General features: G+C 41.2%; 1 protein-coding gene across 1 annotated transcript in view; it reads right to left on the reverse strand.

Moving 5' to 3' along the window:
* GALNT9 (polypeptide N-acetylgalactosaminyltransferase 9) overlaps positions 1-26,539 on the reverse strand; it is a 131,862-nt gene that overhangs the window by 85,023 nt on the left and 20,300 nt on the right. Inside the window, exons 2-3 of the mRNA XM_008634089.2 lie at positions 22,179-22,359; positions 1,566-1,732 (exon numbers count right to left, since the gene is read on the reverse strand). Coding sequence (XP_008632311.1) covers positions 1,566-1,732; positions 22,179-22,345 — 334 coding nt within the window. The 5' untranslated portion in view covers positions 22,346-22,359. The remainder of the gene's footprint in view (positions 1-1,565; positions 1,733-22,178; positions 22,360-26,539) is intronic.

Below are 26,539 nucleotides of genomic sequence, written 5' to 3' on the forward strand. Positions count from 1 at the left end.
GAGAAACTCCCTACACACCAGAGACTTCCCAGGTTTAATGTGGCCTGATGGATTTGAGTATAGTGCTGAAGAAGTAGTTTGTCTAAATATTTTTAAATAATTACCGTTCTAATTCTCTGATGATTCGTGTTAGGTTACAACTGGCCTCTGGAAGAGCAATTCTGACCATAAGGAAGTGTAACATGTCAGTCTGGTGATTTTTTTTTCTGATTTATGCTGTTCAGTAAGAGTTTGAAAAATAACCGCAATGGATTTTGGGTCAAGACCTAATTCAGATCACAATTAATTTCCCTTTATTTTCAGGGTTTTCCCTTAAATATAATTAAGATTCCTCAGTACCAGGCTTCTTTCTTTTTTAACTAAATGGATATTGAAGATCTCAATTAGACTTCTCTTTTGTTCATTTTCAGGCATTCAATCACAGATGGAGCAGAACTCATTCACCCTTTTTCAGCTTCATTTCAAGAGGCTCATAAACAGGCAAATTACCAAAATGGTCTCTCTATTTTTTTTTAAATCAATGTAGTTTGGTAATTCCTTTACACTGAAAGGTATTCATAAAGTGGCTTTTGCCCTAATATATTTATCAGGAAAACTAGTAGAGGCTTCCAGGACATTAGGAGCCTCATTTTTCTGATCTATATTAGACAATAGAATCATTACCATTGGAATCAAAGACTTGATAAATCTCCAGTTATTTAGAAGAGTGGCAGAGAAAAGCCATCTAAGAGTTCACTGAGAAATGATGAGTTCAATTTTCCTCAGGATTGCCTTGCCTCAAACACTTTGCAATCTCACGTAATTACTCCACAGGTTACACTGCCATAACTAAAATCTGAATTGCACAAACATTTTCTTAAATCTACAGGTTTTGGAACTTATTTTTGTTTGAGTTATCTCTTCTCTCAGCTCTCCCGTCTCTTTGGGGATCCTGAAGAGTAACAGCAACTTAAAACTGAAAGAACTTAAAGCTGTTTATCTGAGGAGGAAGTGCTAAATTTTAGGCTTATTGGAAATAAATATGATTTTAGAGGATGCATGTATCAGTTCTAGAAGTCTAAGGTACAACAACTTTACACACAACAATACTGCTAGCCCCTTGTATCCTGAGAATTCTTCAAACATGACTGTATTGTGAAACATGCTGATCAACAGCACCCTGTATGCTCACCAGTATTTTGACTTTGGATTAAATCATGAAGAAACAATGTGCTGCCATGTAAAAGAGCAGGAACTTTCTTTAGGGAGAATCTGTAGCCTCACTTTTCCTTGGAAGCAGAATTTAAACTTTTAGTGTATTAATGATGATACTCCTCTGGGTCTGAAAATTTGGAGAAAAGTGTCATATTAAGACTGCCTACACAAATGCCTTCATTCCGTGAGGGTTTCAATGAAATCAACAGGGTTTATCCACATAATGTTTATTTGTTATACAAATAGTCAATATTTACTCACAGCTTTGTGCAAATGGCTCAATCAACCCTCTCATCAACAAACACATTTACACTGCACATCTAGAAATCCCACAGGGCACAGTACTCAGAGGCAAAGTGACAAAAGCTCACCATTGTCACTGTTGTCATCCACCAGGATGATTTCCTTGAGCAGGTGGGATGGGGTGTGGTTCACCACGCTGTGCACGGAGCGCAGGATGACAGAGAGAGCCTCGTTCACAAATATGAACACCACAGAGATCTGGGGCAGGTCATCAGGGTAGGTCATCTGCTTGCACCTGGAGAGAAGAAAGACACAATTAAAACCCAAGCAGCCACTGGGAGGCAAAACAGACTGAAGAGCATCCTCTTCTCCTTGCTCTCCATCTGGGTAGGGATTTGCAGACTTTGTCATTTCCAAGGAAAGATGTGGTAAAGGCTTGAAAGAATCAACCTGGTCAGGAGCAGGAACCTCTTCATTGGCCCAGTATAAAACACAGGGTGTGTGCATGCACACAGATTTGTAGCAGCTTCATTCCCTGGAAGGTTAAAAGCATCTCTTGAAAACCAAAGGAACATCAATGACTCTGCTCAAAACCAGCCTGGAGAAGGCCTACAATGGCACACCCTGGCTGTGCTCCCAGGGGAACCATCAGCAGAACCGCATCTCATACTTTTCAAACCAACATTCACTCGAGCAAAGTTTGGATTTGCCCATCCAGAGAGCACTTGCCACCCTTTCTGAGTGTGCAGTTTGTGCAGCAATAACAAACACGTGATGGCTGTCGTACAGGCCTGCACTTGCTGAAATATCTGCAAACAGGTCTGCTCCCTCTGAGACGTCACCTTGCTAGGCTGCTACATCCTGATTCACAATTTGCTTTTGTGCTGCTCACCAACACGTATATTTTACCACAGACCATTTTGAGAAGAAAAATTGAGGCCTGGAGAAGTCACACAGCACAGAGCAGAGCTCCTGCTTCCCAAGTCCTCGGCCCATGCCCCTCTGTAACACCACACTGCCTTATTTCAGTGGAATTCTCTCCCATTAGCAAAGATCTAACTTTAAAAACTACCTCCGTGTTCTCACAGTCAAAAGCCATTCAGAATTACCATAGCAATTACTGAACCTGCTCTCTAAAATACTGCTAATGATATCACAGAAAATGACTTCTCCTGCTCTTATCAAACTTTCTGACCTCTATGCTCATTACTTTGGCATAACAATCACTTTTTTCCCCACTATTAGCAGTCATGGGGATAGGGCAGGTGACAAATGCTTGACTGCTGAGTAACCTCTGGAAGTCAGTTATGAATTCTGGTAAAGTGTAATTGTTCATAATTCCTGATCCCAGCACTATCTGCTCAGAGACCTGAGCACTTGTCATTGATTCCAGTGTTACCATAGCTACTTACTGGCAGCTTGCTGGTGGCCTGTGCCACACAGAGGACCACTGTGTAAAACTTCTGGCTAAGCAGCACTCTTACAAAGCCTAAAAATAAGCCTGGAACAAGTAGAGAGGTTTTCAGGAGAGTGTGAATGCTCTGACACAGTCCTCTTTTTTGCATTTCTTGTTTGAATGCAATTTTCCTCTTGAGCACACCAACATATCAAAGAAGTCCGTCAGGAATACTTCAGTAATGGGAAAGAGCCATCAGCTAAAAACATGGACTTTGCAAGATTTCCTGTGATGAGGGACATCTTTTACCTGACAGCAATTTTCTCTAGAGTCTCACTTGTATCAACACATCACAAACTGCACCTCAGGAATACAGACCAGTCCCCAGGTGGAGGTGAGGCAGAGGAGGAAGCCCACCCCAGGCCATCCATCCTCGTGGGGTCCTGCAGCAGCACTCAGAGCTGGCAGGAAAGGACGGTGGGAAAGTGTGTAAGAGGTTGTGACACAGGAGGAGGGATTACAGCAAGAATGAGAGGTCAGTCAAAGCAGCACTTACTACAGAAGGGACAAGCAATTACAGGAAAGGTGGGATGATCACAAATGTCCAAAACAAAGAGGCATGTGTGGAAGGACCAAGATTGCCTAGGAAAAGACAGGGAACCACTGGAATACTACAAGACCTCAGAGAATTAGGAATTTTGCTGAACTTCTCAGAGTAAAAAGTATTTGTTTTATTGGCAAGTGAACTGAAACACCTGGGCATCCAGCCACATGTTCCTGGTCAGACTGACAGGGTAAGCGTGAGCAGGACTAATTCCAGTGCTTTCCTGCCACCCTCCTGCTTTCATTCTGAGGGAAAAAAAAAAAAAAAAAAATCTAATTCCAGCTTTAAAACCAGCACACCAAAACCATAACCTCCTAATTTTTTATTTATTTGTTCTTCATTACACTAAATCAATGCATTATTGTCCCAAGTGTCACTCCATGGCCTTGCTGGTTCACAAGACTTTTCATGCCTTAGTTCTCAGTGATTACTTACACTGTAGGGCATCAGGGACTGCTTTAGATAAAAAACTTGTTTGAATTTCTTATTCCACCTGGATGAAGTCATCCCTATCACTTCTCACTGCAACCTTCTGTCTGGCAGTTCTCCCCTTTTTTTTTCTATTAGCAGGACATAGTTGAAAAACTGCATTTTGGCTGCATTTGAAAAGAGCACTCCAAACAATATATATTGGAATATTTTTGGTAATGCCACTGCAACAGGGACACCTAGATGTGCAAAAGCAAAACCTCGGAATTTAGCAGCAGTTTAAAAGCTGTCATAAATTTATTTACTGCAGTGAGGATGAAGAACAACAAAAGCAGCTGTCCAGCTGAGCACTTTCCAAAGCACAGAAGTGATTTAAGGGTTTATTTGCTGCAGACTTCAAGTCAACCTTGAACTCCCAACTCCTTAGGTCACTTCAGAAAATGGGATCGATGTGCTGAGGTAGTCAGGAGAAATTACTGGTCTGCTAACAACACTTCTGATGGTGTTTGAGAGCATGAGCAGTCCCAGTTGAGGTGTCTTTCCTTAAAAATCAGTGGGTGCTTAAGTGCTTTTCTGGATTGTCGCCCGAGTTCTTCCCAGTGTGTTCTCTAATTAGATACCAGCCACAGCAATTTACAGTTAATACTTCCTTCATTCCAAGAAACTCGAACCAGAGCTTGACACTCTGAGCCAAACAGTGACATTAGCAAGTCTCAAAGTGCCAAAGCAAACCCATGACTGTCACCTCTCACCACCTTTGCTCAGCCAGAGGCTGACAATGGACCAAGTGCACTGCAGTGGGTCAGCCAGTGGTGCCTGTATGCAAGGGACAGAAAATCAGAGTGTCAGAACACACAGAGTCCTCCTTGGAGCAGCCCTTGATGGCCCTGGAGCAAGGCAGCAGGGGACAGTTCATTACAGAGGAAAAAGGTAAGGCTGTAACAAACCTATTGACTTTCAATGAGCCAAAGGGCATCTTTGCAGAAAACGGTTGGAGCAGCAGCCTGGATGCAGAGGTTTCAACAAGAAATCTATGAGCTAATGATGAAGCAGCTTAGCACAAGACTAGTCACTTTTATTATTTCTTTTGAGAAGAAAATTACTGGAATGTGAAGAAATCAAACTGTGCAAAATGTACTAGCAAGGCACACCTTTACAATCCTTCAGCCTTACTGCCAACAGAACTCTAGTAAGAAATGTAGAAATCATGCCTTTTTCAGCCCTCATGCTGTGCAGTGAATTGCCTGAGAGTTTAAAGCACCCAATGCTCTGCCAGGGAAGAGAGCAGGGTGCCAGCACAGTCTCCACATCTGTGTACCAGGTCTGACCACACAGTGAACTGTGGCAACCAGGTGAGGGAGGACAATTACAGTAATCAATAGCTGAAACTTGGCCTCGTTAACATCCAGCACTCCTGAGTTCAGGAAGAATTCAGAGTGCACATTTGACCTCTGTGGTAGCTAACGATAGTCTGAGCTGGGCAGGCACAGCTTCCGTGGGATATTCCTGTGATTTCAAATCATTTCAAATTTTCAAAAAAATTTCAAATTCTGAACTGTCAGCAGGCCCCACAGCATACAACCAGCAGAGGAGCTCGGGTCTCCAGGGCACACAGGTACCCTGGACAGGGACACACCCTGGATGTGTGCAGGACTAGGGATTCCAGCAAAGGCTGGCAGTGCCATGGCTAATCACTTCCATGGGCCAGCTGAGGATGGATTAGACCGGATATGTGAAACAGCCCTTCAGGCAGCTTTCATTCAACACGCCAAGCATCAAACCTGGGGCATCCTGCTGTTGTCTTGGGAAAGGTCTTTTGAGTGTTCTCATTCTGTATTTGCTACTGCAGAGCTTGGCTAGCAACCCAGAGGTATTTCCTTTGTACATGATAGAGAGCTTGATGTCAGATCATTTTTCTCTATTCTGGAGATGATTTTCACTCATTCTTTCCTTTACATTGAACTGGTTCCTTAGATGAACATTTCCCAGCCAGCCTCCTGAGCCCAACTGTGAGCACTGTCTTGCAGGCATAAGAAAACAGGGAAAGCTCTTTGGTTGGCAGACCAGAACCTTGGAAAAAAACCCCATGTACTGACATAAAAAGGTCATAGAAACTGGGACATGAGAAAACAAAAGGTACTGAGCTGCACGTGAACCTGCTCATGGCAATAAAAGGAGGAAGGAAGTTTTCTTTTGTCTGAACATTCATTCCCTGATAGATGTATTTAGTTTATTGGTATCTGATCCAAGCGAAACACATGAAGTCCTCTGTTTATCAGGTTGCTCTTACAGTCCATTTGGGTTGCACTACTTTTTGTGAACGACTGACACTGCAGCCATGCTGGTAGTTCAGTGCATTACCAAAGAAAGAAAAATCTTTCCTGCTCTATTTCCCCTGCCCTTTTTTCCTGTCTGCAAACTTGCTAAACTCCAAAAATGAGTTTTGCTTGCAGACCTTAATATACTGAGTTTGGAAATGGATTAAGCAATGCATTTAGAGATTTCTGACAGCTTTACCCTTCAGGAAGAAATGCAAACAAAATTAAAGCTGCTTCATGAATCTTTAAAGTGTTTAATACAAGATATGTTTTTCCAATGAACTACTGGGATGGAGATGACTGAAGGTTTCTCTCCTTCACAAACTTGATGAAATTGCAGGGCATGAAGAAACATCTGCAGTTCTGGCACAAAAAACCCCTACCCCAACATGTTCTGCACCTTGAAAGCTTCAGAATGATCTGTGTTCATGTTTTATAGCCACAGCAGGAGAAAGACTTGGAACAGCTCCTTATTTGGTACATGATCAATGAAAGGACAAAGATAAATATTAAAAAAGATTATTGAACCCTTGCTCTTTAATACTAACAAATACTACTTTTAATCACCAGATCAATATGTATTTTGAGCCCTGTTAAACCAAAGGCTCAGACTAATCTTACCTACATGGTTACCTTTTAGCACCTAAATGCTGCTGTGGCTTCTATAGGCACAGACGATTTACCACAGCTAAATCACTTAATTTAGTGTCTAGCTCAATGCCCGATTTCTTTCTCCAGGAAGGCACTGAGGCTTTACAGCTAGTGCTGGATGTAATAGTAACTTTTGAGCTGCAAAAATAAACTAACATTACCTTCCTGTTCCCCATTGGCACAAAAGAGGAAATGTGACAAGCTGCAAACATCTCCTTCCCCAGCATGGGATCCAGCTGCTGACCAGTCAGCAGCAAAAGCAGTGACAGGCCACAAAACTGATTAGCTCCATGGATCATGAATCTGTCAGCCAGAGGCTCCAACTCCTTCCTAATTAATTCTTCTTCTCAACAGAAGATGTTAACTGTATTATGGCACAACATTCTCTTTCTATTGAGGGTGGATTTTCCTGCCCTATCCAAAAACCCAAATGGTAAATTTTTGAGTTCAGAATATGCTCTTACTTTCTGCTCCTGTTTTTCAGCCCAGGGACAGCATTCCCTAAGAACATATAAATACAACTGTGAACAAGAGAGCAGGGGTACAGAACACAGATGCTCTATGTACCTTGAGAAAAGCAGCACACTTACAACTAAGGTAAAACAAGAAGTGAATCATTTTCAGAAAAAGCCTAGGAATTATGTTGATAGCAAAAGATGCCTTCTGTGTTCCTTATGGAACAGCCTCCATTTTCAAATATCCTCCAGCAGAAAAATCAATGCCTTCTCCTTCTTCCTGAATGTTTGGAGAAGTGCAGGTACAACACACGGTGCAATTCTTGTTGGTGCTGTAAGTCAGAGGAAATCCACTAAAATAACCTGTTCTCCATCTTTCCTCATACACAGTGATGTTGATGATCATTTTCTCATAAAGTGAGATCTTAAATCTACTCCATACTGTGGGAATTCCCAGCAGCTTTTTTCACATGCTTCTTGACATATTTTTTCTTATTTTGCATCCAAAAGGCTAAGAAAGAAATCCCCCACACTCATCAGAAAGAAACCAGGCCAAGTCCTTGTACCTGAGCTAACCTCAAACACTTCCTGTATCAAGGAAAAATGTTCTTCCATGTCAGCCACAAGCAATTTATTGCAATGTGCAATGAGTTTTCCAGAACACACCAGGTCATGGGAATTTCCCACATTCCCAGGCTGAACATTTGGATTTGATGTCTGTAGGATTTGCAGACTGAAGAACAGCGGCAGCCTTCCTAAAATAACTGCCTTTTATACTTTAGGACTCTCTCTTCACTGTCCTATTTCCTACAGGAAAGACCAAATTTACAGGAATTTCAGTCCTCTAATATTTCTATGAAGGAGAGAGCCCTTTCAAGCTGGACACAGGTAGGTTAAAGCTCCCCATGAACTTCCAATAACACACATTGGACAAGTGTTTCCTGAGAATCACAGCTTTGTTTTTTGTTCTTCTTCCTTTCTTTTAAATTCCAGGCCAGTACAACTGTGACTAATTGCTCTGCACATAAAAACCCAACACATGTTTGTGCCTTTTGTTTTATAACACACTTGCTCGATTTGGTTTAATTCCTCCTTTCTCTATGACAAATTATTTTTATATTTATAGTAGAAAGCCCTGAGAACTGTCAATCAGTGACTGGTAGCGCAATATAAATGCAGAATTAACAAATGCAGCATAAAGACAACTCTACTTGTGAAGAATATTAACCCTTATATTTAAGATTATTAGACTCTTCAAAAGTAGCTGCTGCACACATAAAATAAGAGGCTTTGTATTTCAGTGAGCTATTTCTGGTTTTCCTCAGGCAAACAATACCAGAAACATACCATTATGTCTAATACCCTTATTGATTTATACATATAAAAATGCTAAAACTAGTTTCAATCACTTTAAAAACAAGCCTCTTTATTAACATGAAAAATGGCTAAAAGCTCGTGCTCACATCCTTCTGTAGTAAAAAGTCTTTGCCTTTTTTTTTTTTTTTTGTAACTTACCTTGAGTCATTAATATGTTTTGAAATACCATCTGTAAAAAATTTCCACTCTATCCCCCAGTGTGCCAGTCCGGATCTGCCTCTGGCTGTATGCATGCTGCATCACAAAGCATTAGGCTCATTGGAAATTAATGGAGAGGCTGAAATCTGCTTTCAAATGCTTTCCAAAAATCCCCAAAGAAAACAGATCCCCTGTGCAACTTTATTTTTAATGGTGCTGCACTTAAATTTAAGGGGGAGCTCAGCTAAATTCCAAGTGACATGTATTCTGCCTCATTTTAGGTGATTAAAACAAATGGCTTGTTTAGTGATTCTCATGATTTTGCAAATATCCTCACTCCAATTCCAGCTGGATTCTTAGCTTGCATCCTTTTGAAGTAAAAACTAGTGAAGAATTTTATTTAAAAAAAGCCATAAAGGCAGTGTTAGAAAATTCTGCTTTGAGATTGAAGAGCTCTTTGAAGTTAAGTGAAATATAAAAATTGGTGAAGCTGATGAAGTGATTATTAAATAAAGGCCAAACTTTGTGTCAATTTGATTTGAAGTTCATAGCAGCAAAATACATTCAGGAAAACACTACCTTTTGTGCAACTTTTTAAAACTTAATTCTGGGAACCATGTTGTCCGTGGGGAACAGAGAATTTACACTCTCATTTCTGCTTTGCCAAAACTAAGACCTCCTATTTCAAATAGGGAAGGTTCACAAAGAGCTACCCAAAAAGCCAGAAGTTGTTTTCCAGGGTGCATTCACAAAATTGGCTGCTACTCAGTGGCACCACTTCTTGTTGCTGCCACCAAGGGTCCTTGCTCTCCAGCAAGCCACGTGAAGCCATTTAGCTGCACTTCCAGCAGCGACTGTCAGTACATTTCCCATTAAAGGAGTCCTTTTCCACTCAAGGTGATGCATCAAGATCCCAGAAAAGGTTCTTTATGGCAAAGGAATAATTAGTCCCAGCATGTCTGCAGGGAGTGGGATGGTAACAGCCCAGACACCCAACAGCAGGTTATGTATCTGAAGACACCACCCCTCCTCTGAAGCATCTCTCCTATTGCCTACTGAGCCCATGCCAGACACAAAGGAAAAGCAGTGGAGTTGATGAAATCAAAGGAATTATTTTCAATAAATAATGCATAAGAGTAAGCTCACCCTTTTCCATTTGCACAGAACAGTTTGCTGTACCCTTGAAGCTATTTGTTATTCAGATAATAATATGTAAATAGAGGAAGTTATCCTTGACTATTAAAAAATGTACTGCAAGTACTTAATATTAAAAATTCCAGGTACTTTTGTTTAATTTTGACTATCTCTCTGCCTCAGCTGGTGTTGCTGGTGCTGGACAGAGGCTGAGTGTCACAGTGTTACCTGGAAATGTAGGGCAATAAAAAAGTTTTCAAGGTAACTGCTGCAGAGCACTTCATGAATTTCATTACAGGTTTGCTGTCACGCTGCAGTGTAGTGGTAAGGAGGAGAATAGAGGAATGCAATAATTTTCCACTATCACTTCAGCTAACAATGTTTTTTATGGTCTTGGGAGGATATACAACAATGTTTGGCAAACAATCCCTTCTTTAATGGGCTCCAGTGTATTTCACAGGAGACCAGCTTTAATCTTTGGTCAAATTCAGTTATGCAGCAGAATGATTCTTTCTACCTATGTACAAATACAGGATGGTTGGAGGAGTAAACCACCAAATGGGAGGTCAGCTATAAATTGAATAAACCCACCCCACCACTGCCTGCCAAAACTGTAGTGAGAGCTCTTTAATCTTCACTTCTCCCAGCTGCTGCAAGGCTGGTTGTAGCCCAGAAAGGTAATGCTCCCCTAGTAATCACAACACTTGGCTGAGGTGGTGCACAAGCTCATTTGACTAACCAGCAATGGCCTTGAAATGTTTGAACAGTAGTCATGGGCTTCCTCTTACTTTTAATGATCAATTCCTATCAGAGTGAAAACAGAACCAAGTTTATGGTATGTGGGAAGAATTATGGTTCAAACAGAGCAGTGTTCCAAGAACAAATGCATAAAGAACATTGATTTAGCACTGAAAATGGGAGTATTAAATCCATGATGTTTAGATGCTTTATATGGGATTGAGGAGAGAGCCTGGTGGCAGCAGCAGAGTGTTTATAAAAAGTCTGAGTCAGGCAGAGAGGACAAAGGAAGGTGCATGTGCTGTATGTGGGTAGGAAGCTGCCTGATAATCAGATGATGGAGCACATCCAAAGCTCTCAATGAACTCTGGATCAGGATCCCATAGGATAAATCATCAGGCAACAGCAGTCAAATCCTAAAGTGCAGATGGGACCTTACTCCTCTCTCCATCTCCCCCAGTGATACTTGCAGGATTGTTCTCTATGCATTGTAACTACTCTGTGAAATGTCCTATTCAAGTAAAGCACCTAGGCATGTCTTAACTTCACTGGGGTTATTAATACACTTGAAACTAGGAACATATTTAAGTGCTTCATTGGATTGGAGCCTAATTGCACTTTTATAGCTTTTGTTTAAATTAAAGGCTAGTTAGAGGTGAACAGCACAGTATTTGATAATTTCATGAACTTAGAAGTTAAATGTTAACAACAGTTCCTTTCTAACTATTTATATAGCTTCAGTTTATATAAATAGAGAAAACTCTTGCGTTTTTATTTAGCTTTGGTTACATGTAGAAATGAAAACAGTTTTTAAAAATCCAGCCACAATTACTGTCTAGCACACAGCTAATACCTAGAGCACACGCTTGATAGCAGCAAAACAGTGCAATGTATGGGGATTTTTTATATTTATGGGCTCTTATCCTAATTCAAAAAAAGAACCAGGTCAACATGTGCTTGCTTTTCACTCAGGTTGACAGAAATTAGGCACATGTCCTAGACCAGGTAACGTACATAAGTAAGGCTGTGAATTTGAGCAGGCCAAGGACACTCAAAGCCTTCTCCTGGCTCTGAGAGGATTTGGCCATTGCAGCACATCAGTGTTCCTGCACTGCTCCTGCCCAAACCAGCCTGCTGAGAAACTACTTCCCTTTTCACTTTATGTTTTCTGGTATCTTTTCTATCTTGTCCACCGAACACAAGCATTTTAAATTCACATCCTCAGTGTTTGCAGACTTAAATTAATTTGCCACAACAGAGAAAGCCAGGAGTGAGTGCTCTGCACTGGGGGAACGGGGCATTGCCATTAACTGCGTGCCCAGCAGGCTGACGTTCTGTTCACAACCGTGCCCTTCCTCATCCCTCATCTGCAGACACACACATCCAACCAGGGCCTTCCACACTGTTTGCTCAGACCTGCACTTAGAGAAACCTTCCCCCCAGTGCTTCCATAGATTCCCAGGTCTGTCAGGCAAAGGAGTGGAGTTTGCTCTCTGAGCAAACAGAACACAAATTCCCTGCCTCTTGGTACATGCGGGTTAATAACACCAAGGCAATAAGCCAGTGGAGTAGCTGGAGGTCAAACATTTGTTTTCAGGCAGTGCAGAAAATGTAGGAGCAAAGCTTCAATGTCATTTTTATCTTGAGTTTAATGTAAACTGCACCATGACCCTCTGGGAGAACTGTGTCCTAATGAAACATCCATGGCGGGGATGAAAGCTTACTCCAGTCACTGAATGAGACAACTGTTCACTTTGTGGATGGAAAGAACTAAAATTTATGCCTTTCCTCTGAAATTTTTGGGGTACAGACTAGCTTAGCAACAACACCCCAAGGTATTTTAGTGCACTGTTTTAATTATTACTGCTGCTGTTAATATTCCACCATTATTCAAGTCTGAAGTACCGTGTCTGCCTGAGAGGCATGTTTCATACCACCCCAGAGGCCAGCCCACTGCTGGGGCCTTCACAAGACAAAACACATAAATGCAGACTAACAAAAGTCTAGGAGTGTAGAATAAATAATATCCCCTGGAGCAAAGAAGAAAATAAACTAATTAAGAAACTATTTGACAACCTGAAGGCATCTCACACAGGTAAAAAGCAATTCCAGAGGGTTTCGTTTCCAGAAGCTGAGAAACAGGGAGCTTGTGCAGAAGTAATACACAGAGATGATATCTCCAGTAATTTAGATCTGCTAAGTGCCTCACTGATAAATTCTGACACACCAACACCACCTGAAATTGTGGGTGCACATCTTAGACCAAGCTCCTTTGGAGCTGCATTTGGCAAGGTGGCCTGGATTGACTGTGGTTTGTTTTTGAGACCACAGCAGAAGGTCTAGATGCAATGTAACAGAAGACAAAAACATTTCAGAAAGCTGGAGGAAAAGAAAACTGAGTCCCCACACTCCAATATCACAAAACTTTCAAACAGCTTAACTGGCAGATGCTGTTTCAGAGAAACCAAACCTTGGAAAGCATCTAGATCAAGCTAACCAAGACAGGGAGCTAACATTTGCCAGCCTGTATCTGTCAGGTACTTCTGGCTCTGGCTACTTTTAAGAGTCTCTCACTTTTATTAGCACTAAATTCACTCAAAACAGGAGACACAGGCAAAACAAGCACGAACTGACACTATTAAAATGAAACACTGCATCAACCTGGAGTTCACAATTCAGTTTTATTTCAGACAGAAGAGTAAATTGTCTGACATTTTGGCCTGTTCATGTTTTTATCACAAAGACACAAACAACAACAACTAAAAAACCCTGAGGTTATGTCACCTGAAACCTTGACTTTCCTATACTATGAAACCTATCCAAATAAAATAGGAATCAGAACTCGGTAATTTTTAAAGCTACATCAGGAAGACACCTGGAGATAACACATACCTCACACTGTCAGCAGAACTAAATTTGCATACACCTTTTAAGAAAGAAACGGGAAACATTATTTCAAAGCATTAGAACTCCTTCAAAGCCCTACAAAGAATCTCAGGTGTAGTGTAACAGAGAGACATGCAAGGAAACATAAAAGGAAAAGAAACACCACCCTGAATTCATTGCCTGTCTTGTTCTGCTACTTCTTTTTATCCTGTAATGTGATATCATGGAGTGTAACATAACATGACAGTTCAGAAATTTACAGGAATACCCTTTTCTCCCTGGAATTGATAGCAGGCAACAACCAGCCATGGGCTCAGGGGAGGGAAATGAAAGAAATTCTAAAATGCCAGCACACAGCTGCATGTCCTGGCTGGATCTGCAGGTAGTGCTTCTGCACTACAGATATGCCTTTACCTATGAAAGAACAGCTCACACAATTTGTAGACAGCACCCCACCATTGCTCTTCTTTAGGAGGAAATACTCTTTCTGCCATGGAAATACTGTGGCTTTCTGTTTTTTAAGTTCAAGAAATTACTGCAGTCTCTAAAGCATACTTTAAAAGAGAAAAAAACACATGTTTAAGGTACCTGTGAATGTGCAGGTCACATGAGACACATTTAGTCTGAGGACTGATAAGAAAAATTGAGGGATGCAAAATAGAGCATCTTTTATTTTCCTCCCAGCTGACCAGGCTGCCCATGCTGGCAGGTCATTCTTCAATGAGTGTTGCTAGTACAGAAATCCCATCTTGTTTCAGCATGCCTTGGAGCATGTAACACTTTGGGCTGGATTCACCTGAAATCCTATTTAAGCTGGCTGCCCTAGGTTCCTGAGGGAGGGACTTCCAGAGGACATTACACTCTGTACATGATAAGCAATGCTGCCATGGCATCTCCATCAACTACACAGGCAGCCAAGTCAATCACCCTAAATTAGATGTCTAATTTCTAGTGTTATGCAACCCACCTTAGGTAAACTATTCATGTATTCAAGAGTACATTCTGGTGCAGACAAATTGCAGGGAATGGCTTCCAGTCTCACTGCATTTAAACACAACATTGCAATCAGTTATTTTTCATACTCCCTAGTTAATCAAATTCAGCCTTCACTAAATCCACATTTATTAGTGCTGACAATCATGCAGAACTTGTCTTCAACAATTAGTATACACAAAGGCACTGCAAAAATGTAGAAGAGGAAAATGACTACATTTGAACATTAGGTGGCTTTTTGGAAAAGGTTGCTCATTTTTATGGTTATTTTTAATTTAGCCTTTCTGGTGCTCCTTTCATCCCACGGGTCAGTGTTAATAATCAAGACCTATGTTATACACTTTGCAGTATAATTAAAGTCACTACTTAATTGGAAAACCTAGCCCTAAACAAAAGGGAATCAATAATGAATCTAATGGGAAAAGCCAGAGAAAACAGCTATCGAATATCAGAAATAACTGTGAGATACTGCCACGTGTCCAGCACTGCTGCTATGGAGACAGCCTGGAGTCCGGTGATGGGGAGGCTCTGCTCATGAGCCATGTCCTGCAAAAAACTGTGGTACTGGCCTCAAAAAGGGGATGGAAGGTTTCTCAATATTTTTTTTTATTATTACAAGGAAACACAGCCACTGTGTTAACCTGTTTCTCAGTCAGTCTTCTCACTGGAGTAATTTAACATTGCACAACTAAATATACAAAGACCCAAAAGTGACCTGGGACTTGGGAGACAAAGGTTTGAGCCCACATTCCAACTAATTCCAAACCATTATTTGTGCAAGGCTAGCAGAGCTCCAGCAGAGATTGGGAGAAGACCTGAAGTACCTTCATAAACAGGGTCAGGGCATGACTCCAGGACTCAGTGACAGCTACAGGCTGGGCTAATACAGAGCACTGGGGTGTAGGTGCTGGAAGTACCTATGACTCAGAGTTTTATTTCCCAGCCAAAGGAACAGGTGATTTTTTCCTCTCCTTTGAGGGCTTTGCACAGTTCCAATCTGAGCCCTTTACAGCCAAATAAGAAACATTTCCCAAAATGCAGTGATAAGCCTGTGGCGTACACAGGGATACACAAATAAGCACAGATGGCCCAGAGGCAGCAGTGTGAGTGAATTTAGGCTGTCAGCTGATATCCCAAATGATCTGAGTCAGAACTACAACACCAAACGCTGAGGAAGAGCTGGTCAGAGGAAGCAGCACAGGGATTTACTCAGTCCACACCAGTTCCTTCTCCTCTTGGGCAAGGCAAAAGTCAGCTGAAACTCGGCTACATCTCTGTGGGGCTGTATCTCCAGCTGTTCACACAGATAATGTGTGTGCAAAGTGCTGTTTGTAGGGGGTTCACAGCCCAAAAATGCCCAGCCCATGTGACTTGGCAAAGCTGGTCAACAGCTACAGGAAGTCCCAGAGCACGTGTACACACCCCCCTCCTTCGCCCTGTTCAAAATCCACATCTGGACACTGATTGGGGATCTAATTAAAACACTCCAGTTAGTTTCATCTCTTACTGAATTTCCTTCCAATAAACAATCTTAATCTGTTGCCCAGAGGTAATTCTGTCTGCTTCATTTTCTGTCTATGTTTTTCCTTCTCTCTGCTTCAATTTACGTCATGTGTTCAGAGTGCCCAAAAAAGGGATTTTTCAGAATTTCAGCATGGCTTTTTTCAATTAATTGAGAGTGGGTGCAAAAAAAAAAAGTCAAATGCTTTCCTATAAAAAATAAGCCTAATTGAAATCAAAATATCATGCCTGTACTTTGATTGTGAAACATCGTTCTGCCTAAAAAAAATGAAATGCTTAATTTCAGCTAATGTTTCACTTTACTGCGACCTGATATTTAATCTGAAAGTATTGGAACAAGCTAGTAATGGAAAATTCATCATTTCAAGACTGATTTTTAAAATGGGAAACTAAAGGTTTCATTGGTCTAAACTCTTTGTTTAAACAAACATTTTACAGAAGATCTTCAGCCTAACACAAAATATTTTTAGGCGATATTTTTTTTTCACTTGTCATTTTCTGCTAATCAGAAATTCTGATTCCTGGAAAGCTCTGGATCTGTTCCACTTCAAATATTCCTTGTGAAGAAGCCCATTACATTGCACTCTGGTTACCCTGGAAAGAATCCTACGGGTCTGTTTTAATTTGGACTTTCTTGTGTCATTTCTCTAAGTGGCTCAAAGAACACCCAGCACCCCCAGAGGATCTGAAAAACAGGTCATGAGGCAGAGCAAGCAGCAGAGGTGGAGAAGACCAAATAATCCCAGACCTAGCCTTCTCCAGTGCACTGATCCAAAAGCTGATGCTCTTTGAAAGCCATCTGCCTTCATGCCCTGCTCCTGCAGCGACATCCAGCACGGCCGGGCAGAGGAGCGGCCGCCGACAGCCTCGGGCAGGGACCATCCAACCACACCACCAGCCCTCCTCCCAGCACAGAGAAACTGCAAACACACAGATGATGTGGCTCGAGAGAGCTGCTGACTGATGGCTTAAGTATCACAGGGACTCCCCAGAGATCTACCACCAAAAGAAAGGGTCAGAATTCAAGGTGATCGTTCTGCCTTCACAGACGGCTGGAGCTCACGGGTCACTAAGGACCATCTCTGACAGCAGGGCTGCTCTCCAGCTGCTGGCTTCACTCAAGCTGCTGTTATTAAACCTTTGAATGAACAAATCAGAGGTCTATTTACCAAGCCTGCCCCCTTGATAACACTATTTGATCAACTCCAGAATTCTCTTTGATAGGTAATTAAAAGAGCTTTTCCTTAGGTATGGAGTGGATTGAACCATTAATTACACTTCACAGCCCCAGAGATGCAATTCTTTTGCTATTGTGAAATGTCTATAGCAAACCACAAAAATGCTTGCCTCCATAAAAGAACTGAATAAATGAAAGCAATTTCCTCGAGACCCAGATTTCTCTGCGTTTTATGGCTGAAGACTTGAGTTGCCACAGCATTAATAAGTTTGTTCTTTAGGGCTGGATTTTCTCAGTACAAACATCCCTGACCATAACACAAAGAAATATCTTCTTTGGCTGATAGAGCCAGCAGACTGAATTCATATATTAATAATATTGTTATCACTGAACTGCCACAATGCACTCGGCATCCAGTTGCACAAAAAAAGATCAGTTAAATTAAAGATCCTCACCAAGCAGTGACAATTTTGTGTAAAAGCCAATTTAGCCATTATGGAAGCTCCAGGATCATATTAACTTTTCTCAAAAGTATGCATAATGCACGACAGCAAGTGGTTTTGACAAGTGCCTGAGTGTGTGTGAGTCTGTGTGTGTGTGGATGTGTCCTGCATGTAAAGAAACCCCTGAAGTTATTTAAGTTGCAAAGTCAAGTGATAGAAAGATAGAAAATGCTGGATTTACAGGTGTTGCACCTGTTCAATTCAACCTCTTGCTATCCAGGCTGTGCATCAAAAAGAACAAGGGAATTAATGTTATCCTGAGAGACAATGCCTATGTTTGAAAGCATCTGGTTAGCTGACAGTTCCCAATTTTCCAGCACGCTACACTGTAAAACAAACAGCTTTTGTAAGTTTGGGGGCCTTTCCCCCATCTTTGAATGACATTCCCTAATATTTTGGACTTTTTCTACTTTCTTTATCTTTGATAAAGTCAAAATCTACTGTCACATGCTCTAGCACCTCTGCCTTCATGCATGGCTGGGAAGGACTGAGTCTGATCCTTTGTTACTGAAGCAGAAGCCAATATTTTGTGCTGGAGCTGGCAGCAGTGGCTGTTATACCCCCAAAAGGGCAGGAGGATGAATTCTGGCAGCCTGTTGTAGCCACACAGGGAAACCTGTTCTCCTCTGCTCAGTGCCTGCAGGGGTTTAGGTGGCTGACTCTGGGAAGTGCAGAAACTCCACCAAAATCTCAGCTCTGTTGCTCCAGGTCTGGTTTTGACTATTCAATCAAACATTGTCCCTTTGATATTATGGTAAGAAAGGCATGGACAGGGTCCAGCAGATTTCACAGCATTCCCAGGGGCAGGATTCAGGACTATTCTACACCTACACATATTGGGAGGGATAACTGACACGAATACATGTTCTTATGCTTTCCCACACACAAGGTTCATTGGCATCAATGGATTATTTTCACTAAGTGCTCAGTTTTTTTCAATCATGATACTCATTTTATATATGGAAGAACATGTATGGAAATTAATCCAATAACACTTCACCATCAAATAACACTTTTCCTGGAGAACTACAGAGCAAGCTCTAGCTTAAGCCATGTGCTTCCAAAACAAAAATAACTTTTTCCTTACAAGAAGAGCTTCTCTTTCTTCTCTTGCACAGAGGATGTAAGATGTGTTAGTGAGGGCTTGAAGTCCTGCTAATATTTTACTGCTGGGAAGAGAAATCAGGACGTCAATCATTCTGAGCTCTCTGCAACATATTTCCTACAGTGGTACAGCCCTTAAAAAACTTGAAGTATTATATTATTTATACATCTCTGATAGATTTAAAAAAATCTCTGATATTGAGAAGAAAAAGCTGAGATGCATTTATTATACCACGCTAGAATCAAACTACAATTTTGTAATTATTGTGTGATTTGGAATCACAAGCAAGTTGTTTACTGTCATTGCCCCTATTTGGCACACAAACACAACATGCACAAAATTTGCTCTTGTCTCCTGTACCAACACAAATTTGTATCCTAAAGAAAAGGTGTCTGAGCTAAAAGGAATATCTGCAGTGGCAGCAGCAGGTAGGAAAGCAGAACCAAATGTGAGAAAAGCATCTTGAGGGCAGGAGTACCCACCCAGGCTTGAGACTTTGCTTCACTGGAACGACAGGGAGGTGACTCCAATTTAGGAGCCTTCATGGTCATGCTGGCTGACTGTGCACCTCTGTAGTGCAACATACTTTTTAATTTGCTGCATGGGGATGAAAGTATCTCCTGAAAAGCAATTAAACTGCCAAATGTTTATGAACCCATGCTTGCAGATGGAACAGAAGGCTTATTCTATCAGAATAAGATAGTGGACAGCAGTAAGAGGGGAGCTCAAATGAACTAAAATACAGTATTTCTCATCAAGCTTGGAATGTTACAAGTCCCAAGTTTGCATACTGAAATCATGTTTACTTTCATAAATTGTGCCTATGCAATGCAAACTTGAGTATGAATTCTCCCAGTTCATATCTTTAATACCTACTGGTGTGTGCAAATACATAGATTGAATATTTGAAATGGAAGCCAGAATGGAGAGAAAGTAGAGTTTAATACTGTGGGGATGTAAATTGAGGTAAGTGTTTTTGTTCACAGGCTGGCCATGGACTTTGTACACAGCCTTGGACATTAATTCTACCTTGCTTCTCAATTTAAAAATGAAAAGCCCTCTCTTTTTAAAAATGAACAGTTCTGGGAATTACATGAATATAAATCACAAGCAAACGGAGAAGTGCTCAGTGATGGAGAGGGGAGGGCAAGTCAGCACACAGAGAAGCTGGACAAGCAGGGTTTTTCAAAGCCTGTCTCAAGCTCCTGGAGGTTCAGTTCTCTCCAAAACATAATTAGAGCATAGTGTCTAAACCAAACAGTCAAGCTCAGCTTTGGTACATGTCCTTCTTATGCTCATGGCCCCAGAGCTGGATGCAGTTCCAGGTGGGTGTCACAACAGTGGAGCAGAGGGGCAGAATCCCCTCCCTTCCCTGCTGTCCATTGTGAGGGATGAGCCCAGGACACATTTGCTTTCTGGACTCTGAGTGTGCTGGGCCATGTTGAGCTCTGTGTCAACCAACACCCCCATGTCCTCCTCCTCAGGGCTGCTCTCAATCCATCTAAGTGGGCAAAAGTCTTCGTATACCAAGACCTTCTACCTTCTCCAAACTGTCACTCATTTTCCATAGCAAATTCAGTCTGAAGGGCTTTCCTGTGACTCATAAGCATCTAGAGACAAGTGCATCAATTGCAGCATCTAGATCTAAGTAGAACCACCTCAGAAGTGTCAAACCATGGCAAGGAAGGCAGTTCTCCCAGTAACTCAGACATTTAATCATGTGGCATGGCCTTCTGAGATACCCACAATGAGAGAAAAGCTCATCTGAATGACGCATCAAAGCTTCTAAGTAAAACTGTGGGAGAGCATAATCTGAAGTGAAACATCACTGCATTGCAAATGGTCTCATGCCTCTGACAGCTGCTGAGCTGGATTCGAGCTCTGCAGCCTTTGCTTTTGCATTTCCTAGCAGAACACATCTCATTTATCCTCATCCCCCACAGCAGCAAAAGCCAGCCAGGTCAAACCTCACCGACCTCCATTCGGGAAACTTCACTTTGACTTTAAGGGTCTCTAGGCCAGACCTGATGCACACCTCCAATATTTGCATAATTACAGACTCCTTTTCCCCCAGCATAATCCCACGGTGGATTTTTATGATACATCACAAGAGACAAGAGACGAGGAGAGACGAGACCATTGAACGAGTCCGTGTACTTGCATCAAATGTGGTATCAAGGTAAATTGTTTTCTCTTTGCCACTTCTATTACCTGGGTTTTCTTTTCTATAGCAAGGGTTTGAGAAAACAAAACCTGAGTCAATACTTCTGAGATCAGATTAATATGTAACACAGCTAATGAAATTTCTAGTTAAGCTGAAGTTTTGGTTTTGGCAGCTTGAACTGCCTAAAATCCTAATTCAATTGCAATCTACTCACAGAGCACAGCTGTTTTGCTTGGCTAAACTTTTCTCACCACTTAATAAGATACTTTTTTATTTAACTTTCAGTTCTGCCTAGGAGCCCCAGTGGGTCTTTTAAAACAGAAGATTATTATTAGAAATTAATTAAGTATTCTTTTCAATTCTGTCTCCTGAGAGCAACTAGGCATTGTTGCTGATCTCCTCCGCATTAAGACATTACTGATTGTCATTCATGGGATGACAGTGCGGATGTCTCATCTGGAAAATATATAACTCCATAAATATGAAAGATCTGAAAGTTATTTAATACAAAATATAATAAATCAGTGCAAATAATAAACATGTAATTGCAATGTCAAGCATAGCACGGGCGTGTGAAGACTATAAACGCTGGAATAAAAATAGACACACATTCCAAAGACAAAAAAAATCTTACTGCAATTACAGGACGCCGATGGATTGCACTTAGTCTTTGTTTCAGCACACTGCAAACCCTGACTAAACAATTCTAAGAATATCAGATGCAATTAAAGACAGCTGATTTGATAAGTTGGGGTTATTTTTAAGGGACTGGCGACCATAAAGTGTTTGTTGCACTGCCCCACTCCCACTGCATGTGACTACGAGAAGCTCAGATTAAAGCTGCCACCTCTGAAGGCTTTCTCTAAATGAACCAAACCCAGTAAGCACTGATATCCTGATGTAGTTTTTGATCTGAGGCCTTGAACGTGCATATTAATGCACTACTGACAGAATTAGCTATGCATTTAATGTGGCACTTCCTGCTTGAGATGGCAGTGGTCTATTCAATTTTCACTCAGCTCAGGGCTATCTGTACAAGTAACTGCTGTCGTATTCCAACCAGGAGGGGATGTGAAGAGAAGAATGCCACCATGGGTCAACAGAACAACAACCAATCTCTTACTCCCAATAATAATGCAGAATTCAACTTACTTTTTTGGTCTGTAGTCAGGGATGGACCTGTCCAGTGATATCCTGTCACTGAGCTGGGCATTGTAACCATATTCTTCATACTTAGTCTCTGATTCATGGCTATCGTCTCTCAGGGTAGCAGCCATTCCCCCCTGGCCCAAGCCTCCTGGACCTTCAACTAATCCCATGGGCTTTGCCAGACCTAAATGAAATAGATTAAAAAAAAAAAAAAATCGAATTATTAATATAAAGTATACGGACAGAACCTCTTCTGTGACCACAGAATATTTTCAGATGAATGAGATCTGAATTCCCAGGAATCTCAGCTCTGAAACCCTCATGGCTCTGTGGAAATTATCCTCAGCTTTCCAAACCAGAGTCCAAGTCAACACATCTTGTAGTATCTGTGCATAATGAGCAAACGATAAAGAATCAATTAGCAGCTTTCACAACTTCTTCTTTTTCCATAATGCCTGATTATTGTTAAGATAATTAAGAAAAAATTTTCCCCATAAGAACTGGAAGATTTCCCCATGTAGCCCTTTATAGCTTCCCTCATTTTAAGGGAGAGATGTCGAATTTCTACCACATGTGGGTGTGCCAGTTTAACTCCACATTAATGTCAGTTCTGGTATCTGCTCTGTGACTCCAAGACCACTGCAGCTTTGGTCAAGCTTTGGTTCCCATGTTGGGGACACAGCTATGGACTGGTCACCAGCTTCTGCTGGGTAGGAAATACAGGATAAAGCTGATTTCACTGCCTGAGTCAAACAGATAGGTTGTTTGGACTCAGCTGCACACCCTGCCCAGCCCGTTCCCACAAAGATGTGCTAAAACTATTTTAATGGAGCTGACACTGTCTCTCACCTGGAAATCACTCCAGATTTCCTCTGTACTTCACATCTGACAAATGAAATATGTAAGATACTCAGCTCTGTACAGCTCACAGCAGCAGAAAGTTTGGACACTTGGTAAGTGCTGAGAAATTAGCCAGTCAACAATGCCTTTACAGGTTTCATTCACTGGTCAACTCAAAAATAAAAGTAAAACAAAACTAAACCAACATAAAAAATGTCCATATGATCACATCGCCAAGAACCTCTTCCATGGCAACAGGCATTTAATTTGGTGCTGAATTCCCATAAATAAGCTCCTCAAATATCCTGTGTTTAATGTCAAAGCTTTCCTTTCCAAAAGGCTCGCTATCAACAAGTCATTATAAGCGACAAAGCTATTTATAATAATCTCAGGAATACCATACAGCAATGTGTGACTCTCCCCCAAATCATTTACGACACCAAGTAAAGCAATTAGAGTTTGACCTGCTCAACATTTTTCAAATCAAGACTTTTTCAAGAGGAAAAGTCATTATTTCAACTAAATGATTAAAAAAGAAAGGGAGAAACTGTCAGCACTTGGTAGCAACAAACACATATGGCAGTACAAATGTGGGACTGGCTTCTCCAAGGCGCATTAAGGAGGGCAGTTCAGACCCTCATGAAGGAATTCTCTTGCATCTCACTGCTAACAATGTCCTTACCTGTTATAGCTCCATCAACATCTCTGTTTCATGACAGGACAGACCAGAGAGACAGTGGTTCATTACTGGTCTGAAAGACTAAAGTTGTGCATTTTTACTGCAGTGCTTATGACAAAATCCTGTGCTAATATAAAGTGCAACTATACAAACAAATTAACACAAAAGGGCTGAGTACCTGCAGTACTCAGGAATTCCGCTGCTGAATTTCAGACACTCCCTACAAAAATACATCAATACTGCAATCAGTGGTCCTGAGTCAGGACAGACCTTGCCAGTGTTTGTGCCTTTCACAGCTTCTTCATGCTCCTCATCACCATGCACTGAAACATGGCTAAAACGCAACACTTCTCTTGATTTCAAACCACAGAAAATCTTCTAGCTTATTAAGTGAAGCACTTCGATCCATGTTCAGTATTTCTGAAAATATTTTAGGGAGCTTAATTCTGAAGAAAATTCTAACATTCGTCCTTTTGTTTTTCAGGATGAGAGGCTATTTGGCACTTTGATTTGCCTTTGGAAAAATTAGAACAGAGGGCCCTCCATGGCTGGCCTGACAATGACTCCTTGCTCAAGTAATTACAGAAATTATATGTCTGAGACTCTAAATCTCTCCTCATCCAAAAGGAAAAACACAGCAGCCTAATCTTCCTGCATGATACAGTCTTAGATTTAACAGACACCACCAGCAACGATGCTGCAAGCTCTGCTTTACATGCCCAATATAGGGAATCTTAAAGGGGGCTCAGTTTCAGAGAAAAGTCAGCAGTTCCCTCCAAAAAAAAGGTCAAATTATGCACTTTAAAAGTCAAAACCCCAGAAAACTTGACAAAGCCTATATCCTTGCAAGACCATAATGTGGGAATTCATTTGATGTTCATTTGGAATCATCTGGGCTTGGTTCTGATATAACATCAAAACAAATTGAAGATGACTTCATTCAAATTAACTGACCTGCTTTAATGAAAGGGTTTCCAAGATGTGGTGTGCTCATTTGACTTGAAGCAACAATTTAATTCCAGTAGTTGAAACCTTTATTCTTCATACTACATGTTCTTGCAGTTTATGGAACAAAACTCTTCGAGTCTTTATGGCCCAAGTAATGTGAGAATGAAACTGCCAACCCACAGGAAGCATCAAGCAATTGGCTATTTTACTTCTGTGAGAATCATTTAGACAGCCTGCCAAACCATGCATAATGACAATTATTTCACATACCTCTTTCTAAATCTGATATTCTAGCTCTTTGTGCCGCTAATCTGATCTAGTTCTGCAAAGGAGTGATCCTATGTCTGACTTGCTCTCAGAGCACAGTGCTGTGAGGTTTTTTCTCTATTCCTTACCCAAATTGTAGCTTAGTCTGACTGACAGTTATTTCATCAATGCAGTAACACTGACCAGTATACAGCAGCAATTAAATAAATGATATCACATTGCTTCCTTCTTCAAGAAGAGCACTAAAGTGTCTCTAGAAGTTCTTAGGAACAATGAATATGCTAAATTTTATATATGTGCGTGTGTTAGATGCAGCAACTACAGGCAATGTTCCTCTATGCATGGTTAGTTAGCCAGACCCAACATAACCATGTCTCACATATTTGCATTGCATTCTCCAACTGAAAGTTGATTTGCTGTTCCTTCAGCCAGTGTCTCCTCAACAGAAGGCTTTTTCCCATCACTCTCTAAGCCAAGATGATGACTTGCTAACCCCCAAATCCACAGTTCCTGCATTGGTTAGCCTTCTAACAAAACAGAAAAGGAGTGACAGTTCAGCAGCATCTTCCCAAAACCAGGTTGGTATTAAGAGATGGGATCAGGAGACAGGTGATGGGATGAGCATCCCCCAGTCGGGCTGAAGCAGACACTGCTGGTGAACACCTTCCAGCACATCCTCCAGGCCCTCATCTGAGAGCACTTCTCTGTTTTCTTCTTTTTTTGAAGCTTATTGCAGACTTTCAGATCCTCCTCTTATCTTTGGGTTACTCACCTACAGTCCTAACTCACACCCATTTTTCCATGGCACGTGAAGCCAAGGAGGGCAAGGCACAGCGGCTTTGCTGACAGCCAGAGCCAAGGATTGAGGTCATGGGGCCAGTTTTGGAATGGGGATGTGCAGAAAGGGGATGCCCAGTGAGCAGCTATTTTTAAAGCTGTCTTTTGTTTAAAATTTCTAGACTAAAAATATCTGCAGCTGATGCACTGGGAATGGTCATAGCCCATTCAACACTCCAGATGACAATAAGGTCACAAATAATTAAGTGTCTGTCATTCATTTCAAATTTATTGCTCTCACTGCAGAGATTTCTGTGTAGGACAGAAATTGTTGAGAGAATGGAGAGCAGAACAAACCAGCCTTAGTTCCTTAACCAGATTAGTTACTCCACAGGATGCATAATTTTCTAGGAAGAAAAGAGATCTTCTATTTTTCATCATAAACCCTGTCACAATGGGAAAAGTACTAAGGAGATTTACACGAGAAACTATGGCAAAGGCTAGATCAGATTATGGCTGTGATTATTTTACTATCATTTTTTCTTATTTGCAACACAATTACAGGCAGCTGTAAATCAGGTTCAGCCAAGGTTCTCAGACAAAGTTACACTTTTGACAAATCAAAATAAAAACAAGTGATTGAAAATTATAACAGAATGTCAGAGCACAGACAGAACTGCTGCAAAGTCTCTGAAATGCCCTTGCTGGCCTGTCTCAGCCTTAGCTTGAGAGGGCTCCAAAGCCAGACTTCTGAGCTTTATCTACACTTACATCATCTGCACATTTGAATAATTACAGGAAAGTATTTCAGTTTATAGGACCTTAAAAGGAGGGGATAAAACATTTCCTTCTG

Source organism: Corvus brachyrhynchos, unplaced genomic scaffold (genome assembly GCF_000691975.1).
Source record: "Corvus brachyrhynchos isolate BGI_N302 unplaced genomic scaffold, ASM69197v1 scaffold114, whole genome shotgun sequence".
In the NCBI taxonomy this organism is placed as follows: domain Eukaryota; kingdom Metazoa; phylum Chordata; class Aves; order Passeriformes; family Corvidae; genus Corvus; species Corvus brachyrhynchos.